Source organism: Trachypithecus francoisi, unplaced genomic scaffold (genome assembly GCF_009764315.1).
Source record: "Trachypithecus francoisi isolate TF-2019V2 unplaced genomic scaffold, Tfra_2.0 Lachesis_group6, whole genome shotgun sequence".
Lineage (NCBI taxonomy): Eukaryota > Metazoa > Chordata > Mammalia > Primates > Cercopithecidae > Trachypithecus > Trachypithecus francoisi.
The window spans coordinates 96,537,654-96,555,625 of record NW_022681471.1 but is presented as its reverse complement, the minus strand read 5'-3'; the positions used below and the strand labels follow the sequence as shown (position 1 = coordinate 96,555,625).

Below are 17,972 nucleotides of genomic sequence, written 5' to 3'. Positions count from 1 at the left end.
TATTTGTGATATAGCTATTCATAATGTCAGTAATGAATTTTCAATTTTTTACTACAGTAATGATTTACTAATCACAAGTCTGTGATAGTACATGAGGCTGCCAACACCTAGTAACTAAAGAAGAATAGGAATGTTTAAGCCACACTGAAATACCTCTATATTGTATCATGAAATGCAGTTGTCATCCTGGCATTTCAGTTTATCCTGGAATGTAAATGGCAAATGTTTTCAGCTGTGCTGGCCTAAATTTAAAATTAAGATAAAGAATGACTAAAATTACACCTGGACGAAATTCTATTTTAACTTTACAAATTAAGCAGAAAGCTTTAAAAATGAAGCCTCTTTCTCAAATTAGACAAAGAAGGGTCATAAATGTTTTCTTCACCAGGGTGACAGCTCAGTTGACAGTGACCCAGAAATTTACCTGAGGCCTACGTTGCCTACCAAGGCCACTGGATCAATGATGTAAGCAAAGACCTTTTCTCTGATGGGGTAACTACCTGGCAGTCAATCAGTGGGCAAAGACAGACAGTAACTTCAAAGAAACATTTTTCAGGATAAATTAATCTCAGTGGAAAAAGAAAATGTTCATGATGCATTACCTTATATTTTCCTTTAATAATGCCTTCAAACAATCTTTCCTTGGTTCCGTAAAAAGGCAAACAACCACTGAGCAGGATAAAAAGGATCACACCGCACCCCCAGACATCTACAGGCTTTCCGTAAGGCTCTCTTTTGACCACTTCTGGTGCCATAAAATGAGGTGTTCCAACACGTCCTACATTTAAAACAACATTAAGGAAAAATGTTTACATAAAGTGGGATTTTCACATGAAAACTAAAAATAATAGAACAGTAACAATCCAAATAAAAACTTTATCAATACATATACTCTCACCACTTCTCCCTCTCCCCATAAAATCAAGTTCACACAGGTGAAAAAAATTGCTTATCTAATCGCTTCCTGAAAATATTGAGCCCAGAATAGGTATTCTGTTTTGTAACATTGGCACTCCCTATTGAATTCTGCATGCTACATAGTAAGTATTTATGTGGTTCTTACCTCATGAAGAAGTTTAAATTTTCTAATTCTCACATGGTTGAAAGTCACTAAATATATAGAGCAGAGCAGGTGAAAGAGTCAACAGGCAGAGCCTGTAGCTGTCCAGGAAAGAGTTGGGAGGCCTGCCCTCGGCAGAGGCAGAGGCAGGGGAAAGGAGAGGAGGAGGGAGGAAGGTATGAAAAAAATCTGTGGAAAACAGATGACTTGACTGCCAAATGGAAATTCCCTAATGAACCTAATGCTGAGAACTGTTATTTGAAATATGAATTTGACTCTGAAATCCTGTTCAGTTGATTTTATGGGTTAATTATAGCAATTAACAATAGTAATATTTTGTTATAGTAGGAGTTTTTAGCTTCCTCCTAACATTAACATATGAAGAGAATGAAAGCAAATATATGGCATAAACAAAAGCAAAATTATGAAGCTCCTCCCATTCAATCCTCTTTGACTTTCATCTTCTTTAAAGAGTCTTGTTTCTCTATCAAAAATTAGCTTTCTGTAAGGAATCTGATATCAGCTGTTTGCACATTCATAACTATCTTTAACTCAGTATCCCAAAAGAAGTCTTCTATTGTGGAATGAAAGGCTTGTACCCTGTAGGAAGATCACTGTGGGATGGGGCACTGCCCACGAGACTTGGCAGCTCTTCTAGATGTATGCAAGCCCAGCCACCTCCCTTCCTCCCTCGGTCTCTCTCTCTCTCTTTCATCATACTGAGTTCAGGATAATTTTTAGTTTGAAGATTGTGCAATACTTTATCTAGAACTCAGAACTGTGATTTTAAAAGACCTTAGAGATCTTCTGGTTCAGCTAGAGAGAATATATCAAGTTCTGTTCATGATTATCAAACTGAGTTGGATGCAGAAAGATAAAAGAGCTCTTAGCTTGTGTATCAGGATGTACCTTTGCTGCAGATCATATGGTTTCCCTTCCTCCCCCCATAATAGAAAAGATTAAGTTCAGGGTTCCAGTAGTGAAAATATTTTCATTTAAAATGTACGACAGATCAGTGAAAACTATTGGCTAGAAGGACCTGGCTGGAGAAATACTTTTATTTCTGTATTGTCCCATTTTGCTTCCTCAAGTAACACGAAGAAGCTGAAGGGATGGGAACTAAGCCTTCTATACTTCATTAATAGCCTGGACAGGGAGGGGCCGCTAGAGAATTAGCCTTGTTCTGATGGACAAGAGCTAGCAGGAGTAGGGGAAACCAGTATCATTCAGGGTACTGGTACCAGGGTACCAGCCAGGTACCTGCTGACAGTTTGGATGAAGCTTTGAAACTCAACTTGACTCCTATCACTTCCTGGGCCAAGCCACTCAAAATGGGGGCCTTGCCCTGGGAATAATCAGAGCGACCATGGCCAGTCCCAGCCATCCTGAGAAGGTTCTTTCCATTTAGCTAGACCAAGACTACCCAATTCTGGAGAATTAATGTTCAATCTTTGGGAAGATGCCTGTGTTTTGGTTCAATAATTTGCTCATAGATGACAGGGGGAAAACCAGAGTAGAAAGAATGTAGAGGAATGCTCTTTTATTTCATGTAAATCAGTAGAAGGTAAAAAGGACTGGAGTTAATCTTTAATATACACCAACTTCCTAAAAATCCTTGTTTTTGCTGATACTTCTTCAGTGACCACTTGACTTTCAGGACTTAGACCACAAAATTTTAAGAAAAGGAAATAAATTAGCAAACTAAATTAAATGGCAGTTTGAGATATTTTGGACAAATATTTAAATGTTATATATTTTGACAATACAATAAAACCTTCCTACCTAGAATCTCAGTGGGAGAATTGTTCTGAATAGCTACATTTGAAAATACATTGTGATTTGAATCTTTATGCACACAATCCTTTTTGCTTTAATAATTTTTCTGGAGATTCTATTTTCCCCAGGCTAGTCCCAAACTCCTGGGCTCAAGTGATCCTTCTGCCTTGGCCTCTCAAGTAGCTGGGATTACAGGTGTGAGTCACTGTGCCTGCCTTAGTTAAATAATATTGTATGGCTTTCTACAATTTCCTGACTTCTTTTACACAGAATACTGCTCATAATTTAAGCTTTTCTTGATGACTCAGAGTTGTCATTGTAGATATTGATTAAAGAACTATGCTATAGAGCAGAAAGCACCCTCAGGAACTTCAGAGGTATGCAAGAGTTGATTTCTTTCATATTAAAAGGCTGTTGCGCTTTCCAAGTTTTGTGTCTGCTCAGTATATAGCATATATATTTTTGTTAGGCTTTTATTTCTTTTCTCTCACTATGCTTTAGTTCTGCATTCTCCTAATTTGTTGCTTTTATAATCTCCTATTAAATAGAACCTGACTAGCAACCAGATTCTTTCATTTAATAGCAATTTCCTAAGTGCTTGCTAGGTCCTAGATACCCTCAGCCACAGTTCCCCTTACTCTTACAAATCACAGTCTTTGATGTAAGTCCCTGCATCCAATGCTACATGGAGGTATGAAGCCCAAATATTATGGGAATATAGAAGAGAAGGAATAGGGCTTTCCAACTCGGAATGGTGAAGATAAGCATGCTTTAAAGAGGAGACAATTGTTAGCTCAGCCTTCCAGAACAGTAGGAGTTAACCAGATAGATAAAATGACAAAAGGCACTCCAACTAGAAGGAATAGCATGTGCAAGGTATGAAGGAACACGAATCTATACAACTTTTCAAAACATGGGAGCAAGTCAGCCTTAGAGAGTGTCTTTAGGTGCTCAATTGTGAGGAGCATGAGTGGATTTTTAAGGGTAGGAATAATTTTGCTATTATAGTTATTTTCTAGGTTTCTAGTTGTATTCTGGATAAGTAAGTTTCCTAAATACCTGAGTTTCAGGTAGGGAGAGTGTAAATATGTTTAAATGATTTTTATTATATGCAACATATAAAGAAGTGAATTCCTTTCTATTTGGAGGACTAGGGATTGGGATTTTAAACTGACAGGAAAATGGCTTTTTGCTTTAAAGTTGATAAATAATTAAATGATTGGCAGAATTTTTTTCTTTTTTTTTTTTTTTTGAGATAGGGTCTTGCTCTGTTGCTCAGGCTGGAGGGCAGTGGCGCGATCTCAACTCACTGCAGCCTCTGCCTCCTGGGTTCAAGCGATTCTCCCGCACAGCTGGGGCAAAGGCTCTTGCCACCATGCCTGGCTAATTTTTGCATCTTTTTGGAGAGATGGGGTTTCGCCATGTTGCCCAGCCTGGCCTTGAACTCCTGGGCTCAATTTGTCTGCCACAGCCTCCCAAAGTGCTGGAATTAGAGGTGTGAGGCACTGTGCCCAATCTTAATTAGCAAAATTTCAAAAGTACCTTAAACAGCAGAAAAGCTTTTTCTAAGAGAAATAATTTATCTCTTATTTATTCATATTCTATTTTTAAAACGTAACATTCAAAGTTATTTCAAGAATACAAAAAAGGTGTGCTAAGAAATGACAATATTTTGACCATCAGGAAGTATTTTAATTCTAGAAGCATGGAGAAAAATAAATTTTGAATACTGACACACCACGGGGTGGCGGGGGTGGGGGTTCAAACTTAGCTTTAAAAATAAACAATTTAGGTGAAAGGTTCATGGACTTTAGAAAAAGATTAATACGGAGAAAATGTCCAGGTAAACGTAATGCATCTATTTTTCCCCTTCAATCAAGATGTACAATAAAATATGAAGCCCATGACATTCTGAATACTAACAGGATGTAGATCCAGAGCAACAGAAACAAGTAATTATATATGGCCGGTATATAACATATAAAATAAATTCATTTCTTTCATCCCATTAACCTTGGGAATATAATCATCAGAAATTATTTGTTATAATTACATAGTCTTAACATAGAAATAATCTGTATAAGTAATGGAATTGAGTTAGCTTAACAGCAACAATTGTTTAAAAAATAATTTAGGATTTTCACTTGATTACAAGATCAATATGAACCATCAGTGCTATGTAGTTGTGCAAAAAGCTAATGCAATTTGGGGAACCTAAGAGAAATTTAAGGCCCAGAACACAAAAAAGTGATAGCCCATTGCTACTGTGCACTGGATCAGTTGTACTGTACCACCTGTAGTTAGAGTGTTCAGTTCAGGCCCTGTACTTTGCGGATACTGAAGAGATTTTGAACCAGTTTATATGAAGAATGACCAAATCACCATAGGGAAGTTAACTTGGATAAGACCTAGGTGGACATGGTAGTTGTCTACAAACAGATGAACGGTTATCATATGGAAGGATGAAAATTGTTCAGAGTGGTTTCAAAAGTCAGGATTAGGATGACTGGGTTGAAGTTACAGAAAGATGCAAAGATGAGCTTTTTAATACATAAGAAGTTATCCAAAAAATTAAATGAACTGTCCTGGGATGTAGTGACTACTTTGCTCTCTGAGTTTAATACTAGAATTCAATCTTTTCTTGGGAATATTATGGAAGAATTCAATCATTAGATATAAGACTGGAGAAGTTAAGGCCCTTTGGAGTGCTGAGATTCTATGATTAAACTGTGCTTTACTACCTGACCCTTTGGTCAGTCTTCCAATCACTAACAGAAAATTTTAAATTAGGGGAAAAAATTAGCATTCTTTGAAACTATACTCAGCTTGCAGTTTTGCACATTATTGGAAATGATTAACTGGAAAAGAATGTGAAACTAAAAGAAAATTTGAATGTAATTTAATTTTAGAGGGCAATGTCGTGAAAAAATATTTAAAGAATAAAACTATGGGCTGAGTGTAGTGGCTCACACCTGTAATCCCAGCACTTTGGGAGGTTGAGGCAGGAGGATTGCTTAAGCCCAGGAGTTTGAAACCAGCCTGGGCAATGTAGTGAGACCTTGCCTCTACTAAAAATAAAAAAAGTTTGCCAGGTATGGTGGCACACGCCTATATGATCCTAGCTACTTGGGAGGTTGAGGTGGAGGATCACTTGAGCCTGGAAGGTCAAGGGTGCAGTGCAGGGTGCCATGATCATGCCACTGTGCGCTCTAGCCTGGTGACAGAGCAAGACCTTGTCTGAAAAAAAAAAAAAATTGTAACTATGACCAATGGCTCATTTTTCTGAAGATGGTCTATGTTGTTACTGCTTGAAGTTCTAGCTATAATGAACCGAGTTATATGAAATGTGCTGTGTAAGATTATTTTTGATATTTACAATTTGTAACTTTTTTCTTTTTATTCTGGCATGGGAATTTAAAAATTATGTTTTGCTTTGGCTAATAATAAAATCAGTCTGCATTCACATCTGCTTATTCTTTGCTAATATACAGACTGAGGCTTGAGCAGGATTCTTTGATAAATGGAAAAAAGAAAACAGTATGAAATTAAAAATTAGCCATCAGTGTAAACCAGGAAGTGGCTAATCTACACATTTTAGATTTGACTTCATTTGGCCAGTTCAACTTTAAAAGGCACTATGCCTCAAACTTATTTTCTTTGAACACTGTTTTAAACTCTTACAGTCTTTTAAGTACTGGAGGTACAAAGAGAAAAGAGTCTATTCTTAAGGGAGTAAATTCTAGTTATGACTACAGAGTTATTAAATTCAAAACTATCTGAGGATGCTTTTTGGGGGTTGGGGTGGGGTGGAATGAGGTATGAAACACTGAGGTTGAGCTAATATGTAGCTTGAAAATTTTATACCAGCCTGAAGTGACCAGGTTTTGAAGAAAAATTTTTTGTAAAGCAGTCTTACCTCCAGCTACAAGTCCAGACTCCCCTAATTGAATAGCTACCCCAAAGCCTCCAAGTTTAACAGGTGCCGAGTTTTCTTTTGAGGCGAGGAGAACACAGTGGGGCTGAGAAGAAAAACAGACGAAAAAACAAACAAAAAACAAACCCGAAGATAAGGATTAATTGAAGATGAACAATTCAGTTTACATAAAACTAGATAACATGATAATAGAGAAACACTTTAAAAACTTTTAAATTATTTTGGATGCTTGAATTATTTGTCATACTCTCATGCCTGGCTGATTTCTCCAAATATATACCTGTTCCATCCAATATTCTTTAGGAATTATTTGCTTGTAATGTTAGAGTACAGTGCTAAGAATTACTAAGGAAGCATGGATGTTCAAGAAACACAGATACATTTTTTTGTCTTACTATGCAATATTGTCTTCCTTTGAGTGACAGTCTAGATTTCTTTAAGAAAAAATACATTTTACACTTCTTTCCAAAATGTTTCTTGAAACCTCTGATTTTACCTACAGAGCCATTGTATCCTGGTTTTTAGGGGATAGTCATGGCCCTTTCTTTCTCCAGCCTGCCCAGTCCTCTTTTCTTTGCTTTATTCATTCCACCCTTAAGTCAAGGAGTACTACATGGATGGGTCAGACTGAATGATTTTAATTAAGCCTTGTTCCCAGGGACTTCAACGCTCTTCCTGGACATGTCTTCTCTGGACCTGCTTTTCCTCTCTGTGGGGGGTGGGAGGTGAGAAAGGAGAAGGGGAAAGGAAACCACTTGCCTGATTCCTAGTCCAGAGCAAAGACATCCTCTCCCCAAGGGGTATCCTACTTGACCAGAGCTCCCTTATATCATATGTTTTGTGATAACAATGAGGGTTTCTTTGTAGCATGTTGTCCTCTGCATCTGTTTCTTACTGGGACCTAGTTGGGGCTGGTGTAAGGAAAGAATTTCATCATGGAGCACTCTGGTCTCTGCTCAAACACTGTGCTCCCCAATATGACTAAAACTACATCTGACCGGCTCTCAAAACAGGGGCTAGTAAAAAAGGCAAGTCTCTTTAGTCATGGAAGACAAAAGGTTTTTAAAAATTATCTCCTATACTTTCTCATTCATAAAAGGACACAGTTTTAGTTAAGTTTTAGCTAACATAATAGGTATGAAAAAAAGTGTGCAATCATACTGAGCTGGTACACCTGCGTTTGATGATGACACACAGGTGGGAGGAATCCTTACTCTGCCCAATGAAAGCATCAGATTTCTACTTTGGAAGTTTTCTTTCTGTCCAAAGAAGTTTAAAGACTTTTACAATAGTCTAGCACAAAGAGAGATGAGCCAGGAAATATAAGTGTGTATGTGAGAGCCAGAGAAAGAAGGCAGGCAAGTGTACAAATGAATAGTGAGCAAACCACAGCATGACACAGAGTAGCAAGAAGAGTCTATGGGAGAGCAGGCAAACCTCTACAGAAATCAACTGATAGACTGCTGTTAGTTAGAACTTTCTGTTGGTTCAAAGAGAGAACAATGACAACAGACTAAGATGGCAATACCCCTAGCATGATTCTAGTACGGGATACAGCAAGTGAGCAAGCCTAGAAAAGAATGAACATGATATAGACGAAACAAATGCAAACTAGACTCCAACAGGGTCTTCTGGCCATGCCTGTGTAAGTGTTACCACCTTAGGAAGGAGTAGTAGAAGCTTAAATCAGAACTCCAAAGTATCTATACCCTTAATAGTATGTTGATGACGTTTATGCTTAAGTTAATGTTACAAGGGAATCTATATAATTCTCCTCTGTGTAGATTCAGTCATTCTCAAATCCTTAAATAAGACAAGTTACAAAATTTGAACTTAATTAAGTTAAATTAATTTATGTTTAAAAAGAGATGGGGTCTTGATATGTTGCCTAGGCTGGTCTTGAACTCCTGGCCTCAAGTGATCCTCTCACCTTGGCCTCCCAAAGTGCCCAGATTACAGGCATGAGCCACTGCGCCTGGTCTAAAGAGTTGAATTTAAGAAAGAAAACAGAGACACAGGCTGGGCGCGGTGGCTCAAGCCTGTAATCCCAGCACTTTGGGAGGCCGAGACGGGCGGATCACGAGGTCAGGAGATCAAGACCATCCTGGCTAAAGTGGTGAAACCCCGTGTCTACTAAAAAATACAAAAAAAAAAAAAAAAAACTAGCCAGGCAAGGTGGCGAGTGCCTGTAGTCCCAGCTACTCAGGAGGCTGAGGCAGGAGAATGGCATAAATCCAGGAGGCGGAGCTTGCAGTGAGCTGAGATCCGGCCACCGCACTCCAGCCTGGGCGACAGAGCGAGACTCCGTCTCAAAAAAAAAAGAAAAAGAAAGAAAATAGAGCCATAAATGCAAATTAATAGAATGTAAAGTCAGGTAGTATTACTTGTTAGGAAGTAAAATTAAGCTGGTAAGGAGGTGTTATAGGCATGGGGACTAGGGAACTGCTAGTTTAGTTGGGGTCAGAGAAGGCATCTCTAATGGGTAATATCTGAACAGAGACCAGAATGAAGTGAAAAAGCAAGCCACATGGAAGCAAGTTCCAGGTGAGAAGACAGCCAATACAAAGGTCCACAGGAATAAGGAGGGTTGTTTGGAGAAGAAGAAAGAAGCTGCTGTGTCTGGAAATGCATGAGAGCAAGGGCAGAGTGGTGGGAAATGTGATCTGAGGGATGATCAAAGGTATAGGGCCTTGAAACTGTGGTGAGAACTCTGGGTTTTATGTTGAGAGAGATGGGAAATCACCATAAGGTTTTGAAAAGGGGAGCACTATCATCAGTTTTAGGGTTTAAAAGGATCACTCTGGCTGCTGTGTGAAGAGATTGTGAAGAAACAGGGAAAAAGGAGACCAATTAAGAGGCTACTGCAGTTGCCCAGGCAAGAGAAGATGGTGACTTGGACTAGAGTAGAGTGACAGAAGCAGAGATGATGAGGAGTAGTCAAATTCAGTTTATATTCTAAAGGTAAAGCTGACAGGAATTGCTATTGAATATGAGCGTGAGAGAAAGACACAAGTCAATTATAACAATTAGGCTTTTGGTCTGAGCAACTAAGTGAAAATGAAGATGCCATTTACTGAAACGGGGAACACTGAGGGAGGAGTTTGTAAGGTGGATCAAGAATTTGGTTTCAGGGCCGGGCGCGGTGGCTCAAGCCTGTAATCCCAGCACTTTGGGAGGCCGAGACAGGCGGATCACAAGGTCAGGAGATCGAGACCATCCTGGCTAACACAGTGAAACCCCGTCTCTACTAAAAAGATACAAAAAACTAGCCGGGCGAGGTGGCGGGCGCCTGTAGTCCCAGCTACTCGGGAGGCTGAGGCAGGAGAATGGCGTAAACCCGGGAGGCGGAGCTTGCAGTGAGCTGAGATCCGGCCACTGCACTCCAGCCCGGGCGACAGAGCGAGACTCCGTCTCAAAAAAAAAAAAAAAAAAAAAAAAAGAATTTGGTTTCAGGTTGGGTGCAGTGGCTCACACCTATAATCCTAGCACTTTGGGAAGCCAAGGCAGGAAGACTGCTTGAGCCCAGGAGTTTCAGACCAGCCTGGGCAACATGGCAAAACCCCATCTCTATTTTATAAAAAATGAAAAAAAAAAAAAAAAGAATTTGGTTTCATACATATTGAGTGTGAGATTTCATAAGATGAGATTAAGGGGAGTCTGGGATTAGAGGTGTAAATTTGGGAATCAACAGTATATAGATGATATTTACAGCCAAGGTAATGAATGAAATTGCTAGGAAGTCATAGAGAAGAGTCAGAGGATTGAGTCCTGGTGCACACCAATATTTGAAGGGTCAGAAGATGAAAAAATCTAGAAAAGAAAACAAGGTCTAGACAGCGAAGCAGGAGGAAAATCAGTTTGGTATCCTGAAATCAAGCGAAGAAACTTTTTCAAGTAGGAATGATTAGTAGTAATCAATGTTACTAAGGTCATTTAAAATGAGAACTGAGAACTGACCATTAGATTTGGCAATTTGGAAGTCACTGGTGGCATGTGACTTGATAAGAGTAGTTTTGGTGGCATGATGGAGGCAAAAATCCCCACTGGACTAGGTTCAGGAGAGAATGGGAGGAGATAATGTAGCGACAGTAAATACAGATTATCTTTCACAGTCTTCCTGTAGTAAAAATGGAGAAATGGGATGTAGAAGAAAGTGTGAAGCTGAGGATGCCTCTTTTTAACATTTACAAATGGAGAAAATAGATTAATAAACTTCCATGTATCTATCACCCAGCTTTGGCAATTATTGACATTCTTTCAGCTCCTCCCCTGGCCCGCTGGTATGTATGGGCAGCTTGCCCATCTCCAGGCAAAAATAAAACAAAAATAAACAAATGAAAAACCCCAAAACAAAGACATTCTTTTGTATTTGCTTCTCCTATCCCCAACTGTTTACTTTTTGTCCCCAGAAGTATTTTAACATAAATGTAATTTAACCTGTTAATAGTTCAGTATGTCTAACACAGGACTTAAAAATAACCATAATATCGGGCTGGGCGCAGTGGCTCACACCTGTAATCCCAGCACTTTGGGCGGCCGAGGCAGGCGGATCACGAGGTCAGGAGATCAAGACCATCCTGGCTAACATGGTGAAACCCCGTCTCTACTAAAAATACAAAAAATTAGCCGGGTGTGGTGGCAGGCGCCTGTAGTCCCAGCTACTCGGGAGGCTGAGGCAGGAGAATGGCGTGAACCCGGGAGGTGGAGCTTGCAGTGAGCCGAGATCGTGCCACTGCACTCCAGCCTGGGCGACAGAGCGAGACTCCATCTCAAAAAAAAAAACCAAAAACCAAAAACCCATAATATCATTATTAAGTCCAAAAAAATAAGCAATACTTCTTTAGTATCATCTAATACCCAGTCCACATTCGGTTTTCCTTGACTGTCTCAAAAGTGTCTTTTCTCTAACAGTAACTTGAAGGAGTAGAAGAGACTAAGAAAAGAAGAAAAGTCTTATTACGGTTGGTTAGTTCTAGACAGGATCCAAGGTCTATACATTGCATTTGATGACTATGTCTTGTGAGTGTCTCTTACTCTGTAACAGATCCCCTTCCTTATGCTTTTTTTTTCAATGTTCATGCCATTGATTTGTTAAGATACTGGGTAATTTTTCCTGTGGAATCCCCCACAATCTGTACTTGGCTAATGGTACCCACATGGTATTATTTAATGTTCTTTACTCTCCTGTATTTCCCGTAAATTTGTAGTTAGATCTAGAATCTTGATTAGATTCAGATTCAATTTTAGTTTTATGCACTAATACTTCATAGGTGATATATCTATTGTATTGCATCAGGAAGAACACAGAACCTGGCTATCCTACTTTTAGTGACAGGATTGAGCAGTGGGTTTAGGTGTTGCCTGCCTGGCCCATCATTATAAGATTCACCATCAACGTTTCACTCAATGATGTGAGTGGATCTTGATGCCTAGACCCATAATTAGACGTTCCAAGATGGAGGTTTTCTTCAACATTTTGTTATGAAAACTATCAAACATATAGAAAATAGAAAGAATTATATTGTAAAGAATCACCTAGATTCTACAATTAATTATTGTTACATTTACTTTATCAAATGTCTATCTCTTTATCCTTCTATCCATCTTACTTTTTACTACATCTTAGCACACATATCATTGAAATGTAATACTTGTTTAAAATTATGCCTCTACTTAAAAAAAAAAAATAGCCAGGTTTGGTGGCTTGCACCTGTGGTCCCAGTAAGTTGGGAGGCTGAGGAAGGAGGATCACTGGAGCCAGGAAGCTTAAGTTGTGCCACTGCACCCCTGCCTGGGTGACAGCAAGACCCTGTCTCTTAAAACTTCTATAAAAAGTTAAAAAAAAGTAAAGTTGGTCGGGCGCGGTGGCTCAAGCCTGTAATCCCAGCACTTTGGGAGGCCGAGACGGGCGGATCACGAGGTCAGGAGATCGAGACCATCCTGGCTAATACGGTGAAACCCCGTCTCTACTAAAAATACAAAAACTAGCCGGGCGAGGTGGCGGGCGCCTGTAGTCCCAGCTACTTGGGAGGCTGAGGCAGGAGAATGGCGGAAACCCGGGAGGCGGAGCTTGCAGTGAGCTGAGATCTGGCCACTGCACTCCAGTCCGGGCGACAGAGCGAGACTCCGCCTCAAAAAAAAAAAAAAAAAAAAAGTAAAGTTATGTTTAAGGTAAAAAATGTATATACTGTGAAATGCACAAAAGTGTACCATTAGGGTTTTGATAAACTGCATACATTTGTGTAACCCAAATCCCTAAAAAAATTCATTATCCCACAAACCTCCCTCTCTTTTGATTGAATCCCCTTCCCATTCAATCTCTGCTGCCATCTCCCCCAGTGCAAACCACTACTCTGATATTTTTTCACCATAGGTTTGTATTGCCTATATTAGAACTTGATAGACACAAAACCATAAGTATGTATTCTTTTATGTAAGGCTTCTATCATTCAGCATGTTCTGAGATTCATCCACTTTGTTGTGATCAGTAGTTCATTTCTTTTTACTATTGCACAAGTATTCCATTGTATGAATATATCAGTTTGTCCATTCTCCTGTTGACAGACATTTGGGCTATTTCTAGTTTTTGGATATTATGAATAAAGCTGTTATAATTTATTTCCAGAATACCAAGTTAGTTTCTAGGCAACCTCCAAAGGTGACTGATGAGGTTTTTTCTTTTTTTCTTTTATGAACTTATAGATTTTTATATATTTAATGTGTTTTAATCAATTGCTGCCCTTACAAATTTCTGTGCTCAAATTGTCCCATTTTAGGCCAGTGGGAGCCCTTTTAAGTCAGTTCTTTTGTATTTTTGTAAGACTCCAGGAGTCTGATAACTTCCTTGCTTTCAGTCACAAGAGGATGTTCCAGGCTTGTCATGTCCATTTCTTGCCCAGATCTGGAATCAGCCATTTCTCTTAAGTAGCCCTGTTTCTTTTTAGTGCGAAAAAAGATTTAAATCCATGATGTGGGCTGGGCGCGGTGGCTCGTGCCTGTAATCTCAGCACTTTGGGAGGCCGAGGCGGGTGGATAACTTGAGGTCAAGAGTTCAAGACCAGGGCGGCCAACCTTGTCCCTACTAAAAATATAAAAATTAGCTAGGCGTGGTGGCACACGCCTGTAATTCCAGCTACTTGAGAGGCTGAGGCAGTAGCTTCACTTGAACTCAGTGAGCTAAGATTATGCCACTGCGCTACAGCCTGGGTGACAGAGCAAGATCTTGTCCTCCCCCTCAAAAAAAAAAAAAAAATTGGCTGGGTGCAGTGGATCATGCCTGTAATCCCAGCACTTTGGGAGGCCGAGGTGGGTGGATCACGAGGTCAAGAGATCGAGACCATCCTGGCCAACATGGTGAAACCCTGTCTCTACTAAAAATACAAAAATTAGCTGGCGTGGTGGCATGCACCTGTAGTCCCAGCTACTTGGGAGGCTGAGGCAGGACAATCACTTGAACCCCGGGAGGCGGAGGTTGCAGTGAGCCAAGATCGCACCACTGCACTCCAGCCTGGCGACAGAGTGAGACTCTGTCTCAAAAAAATAATAAAAATAAAAATAAAATAAAAAATATAAATAAATTCGTGATGTGGGTACTAGGCATATTATTTTTTCTGGGTTATTATTACTTTGGCTTTTCAGTGGACAGTGCTGAAAAAGAAAGCATTTTTTTTAGGAGAAAAATAAACCATGCCGGGTGCGGTGGCTCACGTCTGTAATCTCAGCAATTTGGGAGGCTGAGGTGGGAGGATCACCTGAGGTTGGGAGTTCGAGACCAGCCTGACCAACATGGAGAAACCCCGTCTCTACTAAAAAAACAAAATTAGCTGCGTGCGGTGGTGCATGCCTGTAATTCCAGCTATTCAGGAGGCTGAGGCAGGAGAATTGCTTGAATCCGGGAGGTGGAGGTTGTGGTGAGCCAAGATCATGCCATTGCACTCTAGCTTGGGCAACAAGAGCGAAACTCCGTCTCAATAAATAAATAAATAAATAAATAAACAAACCACAAGTTCATACTGGTATTTCTTCCTATTTAATTATAGCGTTTTTACTTTAATTCTTTGATTTGCCAAGTACAGTTGACCATTGAACATGGGTTTGAACTGTGTGGGTCCACTTATACATGGATTGTTTTCAATAAAATACATTGAACATTTTTTTTGAGATTCGTAACAATTTGAAAAAAACTTGTGGACCAACCATGTTGCCTAGAACTATTTTAAAAATTAAGAAAAAGGTGAAGGATGACTTCTGGAATAAAAAATTAAGAAAAAGCTGTATCATAAATGCATAAAATATATTTAGATACTAATTATTTAGTACCATAAAAAGGTACACAAATCTATTATAAAGAGTTAAAATGTATCAAAGCTTACACCTACACAGACTGTAAATGGTGCCATTCACAGTCAAGAGAAATGTGAACAAACGCAAAGATGCAGTATTAAATCATAACCATAAAATTAACTGTAGTACATATTATACTACTGTAATAATTTTACAGCTCCCTCCTATTGCTGTTGCAGTGAGCTCAAGTCTTGCGAGTATTCACCTAATATGGTGTGTGATGCCACTTATCTCTGCTTGAGCAGTTCATCTCTCCAATAAATTGCATATCACAGTAAAAGTGATCTCACAGTTCCCACATTATTTTCATTGTGTTTAGTGCAATACCCTAAACCATAGGATCCATACAAAGTGCCACTGGTGATGCTAGAAGTGGTCCTAAGAAACAGAGGAAAGTCATGACATTACAAGAAAAGGTAGGCTGCCGCTGAGGTCAGGAGTTCGAGACCAGCCTAGCCAACATGGTGAAACTCCATCTCTACTAGAAGTACAAAAATTAGCCAGGCATGGTGGCAGGCGCCTGTAAATCCCAGTTACTCAGTAGGCTGAGGTGGGAGAACTGCTTGAACCTGGGAGGCGGAGGTTGCAGTGAGCTGAGATCCCGCCACTGCATTCCAGCCTGGGTGATAAGAGTGAGACTCCATCTCAAAAAAAAAAAAAAGCTGAATTGCTTGATATGTACTGTAGACTGAGGTCTGCAACTGCAATTGGCTGCCATCTCAAGATAAATGAATCCAACATAAGTACCATTGTAATAAAAAAAAAAAAAAGGAAATTCATGAAGCTGCTCCTGCAGCTACACCAGTAGGTGCTAAAATCTTGCACTTTTTGTGAAATACCTTTTTAAGTAGTACTGAAAATGCAGCTTTTATGTGGGTGAAGGATTGATATAAGAAAGGTATATCTATAGATTCTAACGTAATTTGAGAAAAAGCGAAATGGCAACTTAAAGCAAAAAGAAGGTGAAGGGGTCAGGTGTGGTGGCTCATGCCTATAATCCCAGTACTTTGGGAGGCTGCGGTGGGCAGATTACTTGAGTCGAGGACTTTGAGACCAGCATGGGCAGCATGGCGAAACCTTATCTCTACTAAAAATACAAAAATTAGCCCAGCATGGTAGCGCGTGCCTGTAGTTCCAGCTACTCAGGAGGCTGAGGCGGGAAAATTGCTTAAACCCAAGAGGCTGACACTGCACTCTAGCCTGGGCGACAGAATGAGACTGTCTCAGGAAAAAAAAAAAAAAAAAAAAAAAAGGATCTAAAAGCTGGAGAATGCAATGATGGCAAAAGATGGTTTGATAATTTTTTTTTTTTTTTTTAAAGAGACAGGGTCGGCCGGGCGCGGTGGCTCAAGCCTGTAATCCCAGCACTTTGGGAGGCCGAGACGGGTGGATCACGAGGTCAGGAGATCGAGACCATCCTGGCTAACACGGTGAAACCCCGTCTCTACTAAAAAAATACAAAAAAATTAGCCGGGCGAGATGGCGGGCGCCTGTAGTCCCAGCTACTCGGGAGGCTGAGGCAGGAGAATGGCGTAAACCGGGAGGCGGAGCTTGCAGTGAGCCGAGATTGCGCCACTGCACTCCAGCCTGGGTGACAGAGCGAGACTCCATCTCAAAAAAAAAAAAAAAAAAAAAAAAAAAAAGAGACAGGGTCTCACTGTCACCCAGGCTGGAGTGCAGTGGTGCAATCGTAGCTTACTGTAGCCTTGAACTCCTGGACTCAAGCGATCCTCCTGCCTCAGTCACCAGAGAAGCTGGCACTACAGGTGTGTGCCACCATGCCTGGCTAATTACAAACTTTTTTTTTTTTTTTTGGGTAAAGTGTCTCATTATGTTGCCCAGGGTCATCTCAAACTCCTGGCCTCAAGTGAGGCAGATAGGCTGACTCTACTGTTTTGCGCAAATGCAGCTGGAATTATATCAGGACTATGCTTATTAGAGTTAGCGTATCCCTTCCTGCCTTAAATCTTGGTGCTTGCTTCTGTTCCTTATTAATAGATGTCTTTTGTGGCATTTTTTTTCCCCCCAGAATAGGGCACTTTTCATCCATATTAACAGCCTGTTCAGGCAGATATTGTTCCTCTTCAATAATTTTCTGAATGGCATCTGAGAGCTCATCTGCTGCCTCTTTGTTGACCAAAACTGATCCTCCTGTTATGTTGACATTATTTAATTTTAATTTATTTTCACAGGTGGGGGTCTCACCCTGTTGCCCAGGCTGGAGCACGGTGGCTATTCACAGGCACAATCCCACTACTGATCAGCACAGGAGTTTTGACCTGCTCCGCTGACAACCTGGGCCAACTCCTCCTTAAGCAAGTTGGTGGTACCCCCCTCCTGGGAGATCATATTGATGCCAAACTTCATGTGAACACCTGATTGGGATAATGCACCACATCCCAGAACTCCTGGGCTCAAGCGAACCTCCTGCCTCAGATTCCTGAGTAGCTGGGACTACAGGCATGTGCCACTGCATCCTGACATCTTGACTTTTTTTTATTTTGAGACGGAGTCTTGCTCTGTCGCCCAGGCTGGAGTGCAGTGGCGCGATCTCGGCTCACTGCAAGCTCCGCCTCCCGGGTTTACGCCATTCTCCTGCCTCAGTCACCCGAGTAGCTGGGACTACAGGCGCCCGCCACCATGCCTGGCTAATTTTTTTGTATTTTTTGTAGAGACAGGATTTCACCGTGTTAGCCAGGATGGTCTCGATCTCCTGGCCTCGTGATCCTCCCTCCTCGGCTTCCAAAGTGCTGGGATGGCAGGCTTGAGCCACCGCGCCTGGCCCGACATCTTGACATTTTTAAAGCCAAACCTCTTTCTATAATTATCAAACCGGCTGGGAGTGGTGGCTCATGCCTA

General features: G+C 40.5%; 1 protein-coding gene across 11 annotated transcripts in view; it reads right to left on the bottom strand.

Annotated features, from left to right (window-relative positions):
• The window catches only part of CASK (calcium/calmodulin dependent serine protein kinase), a 401,591-nt gene that overhangs the window by 149,481 nt on the left and 234,138 nt on the right, over positions 1 to 17,972 (bottom strand). For all 11 annotated transcript variants that reach the window (XM_033201840.1, XM_033201843.1, XM_033201848.1 and 8 more), the window contains exons 6-7: positions 6,753 to 6,855; positions 603 to 778 (exon numbers count right to left, since the gene is read on the bottom strand). In XM_033201840.1, the coding sequence (XP_033057731.1) occupies positions 603 to 778; positions 6,753 to 6,855 (279 nt within the window). The remainder of the gene's footprint in view (positions 1 to 602; positions 779 to 6,752; positions 6,856 to 17,972) is intronic.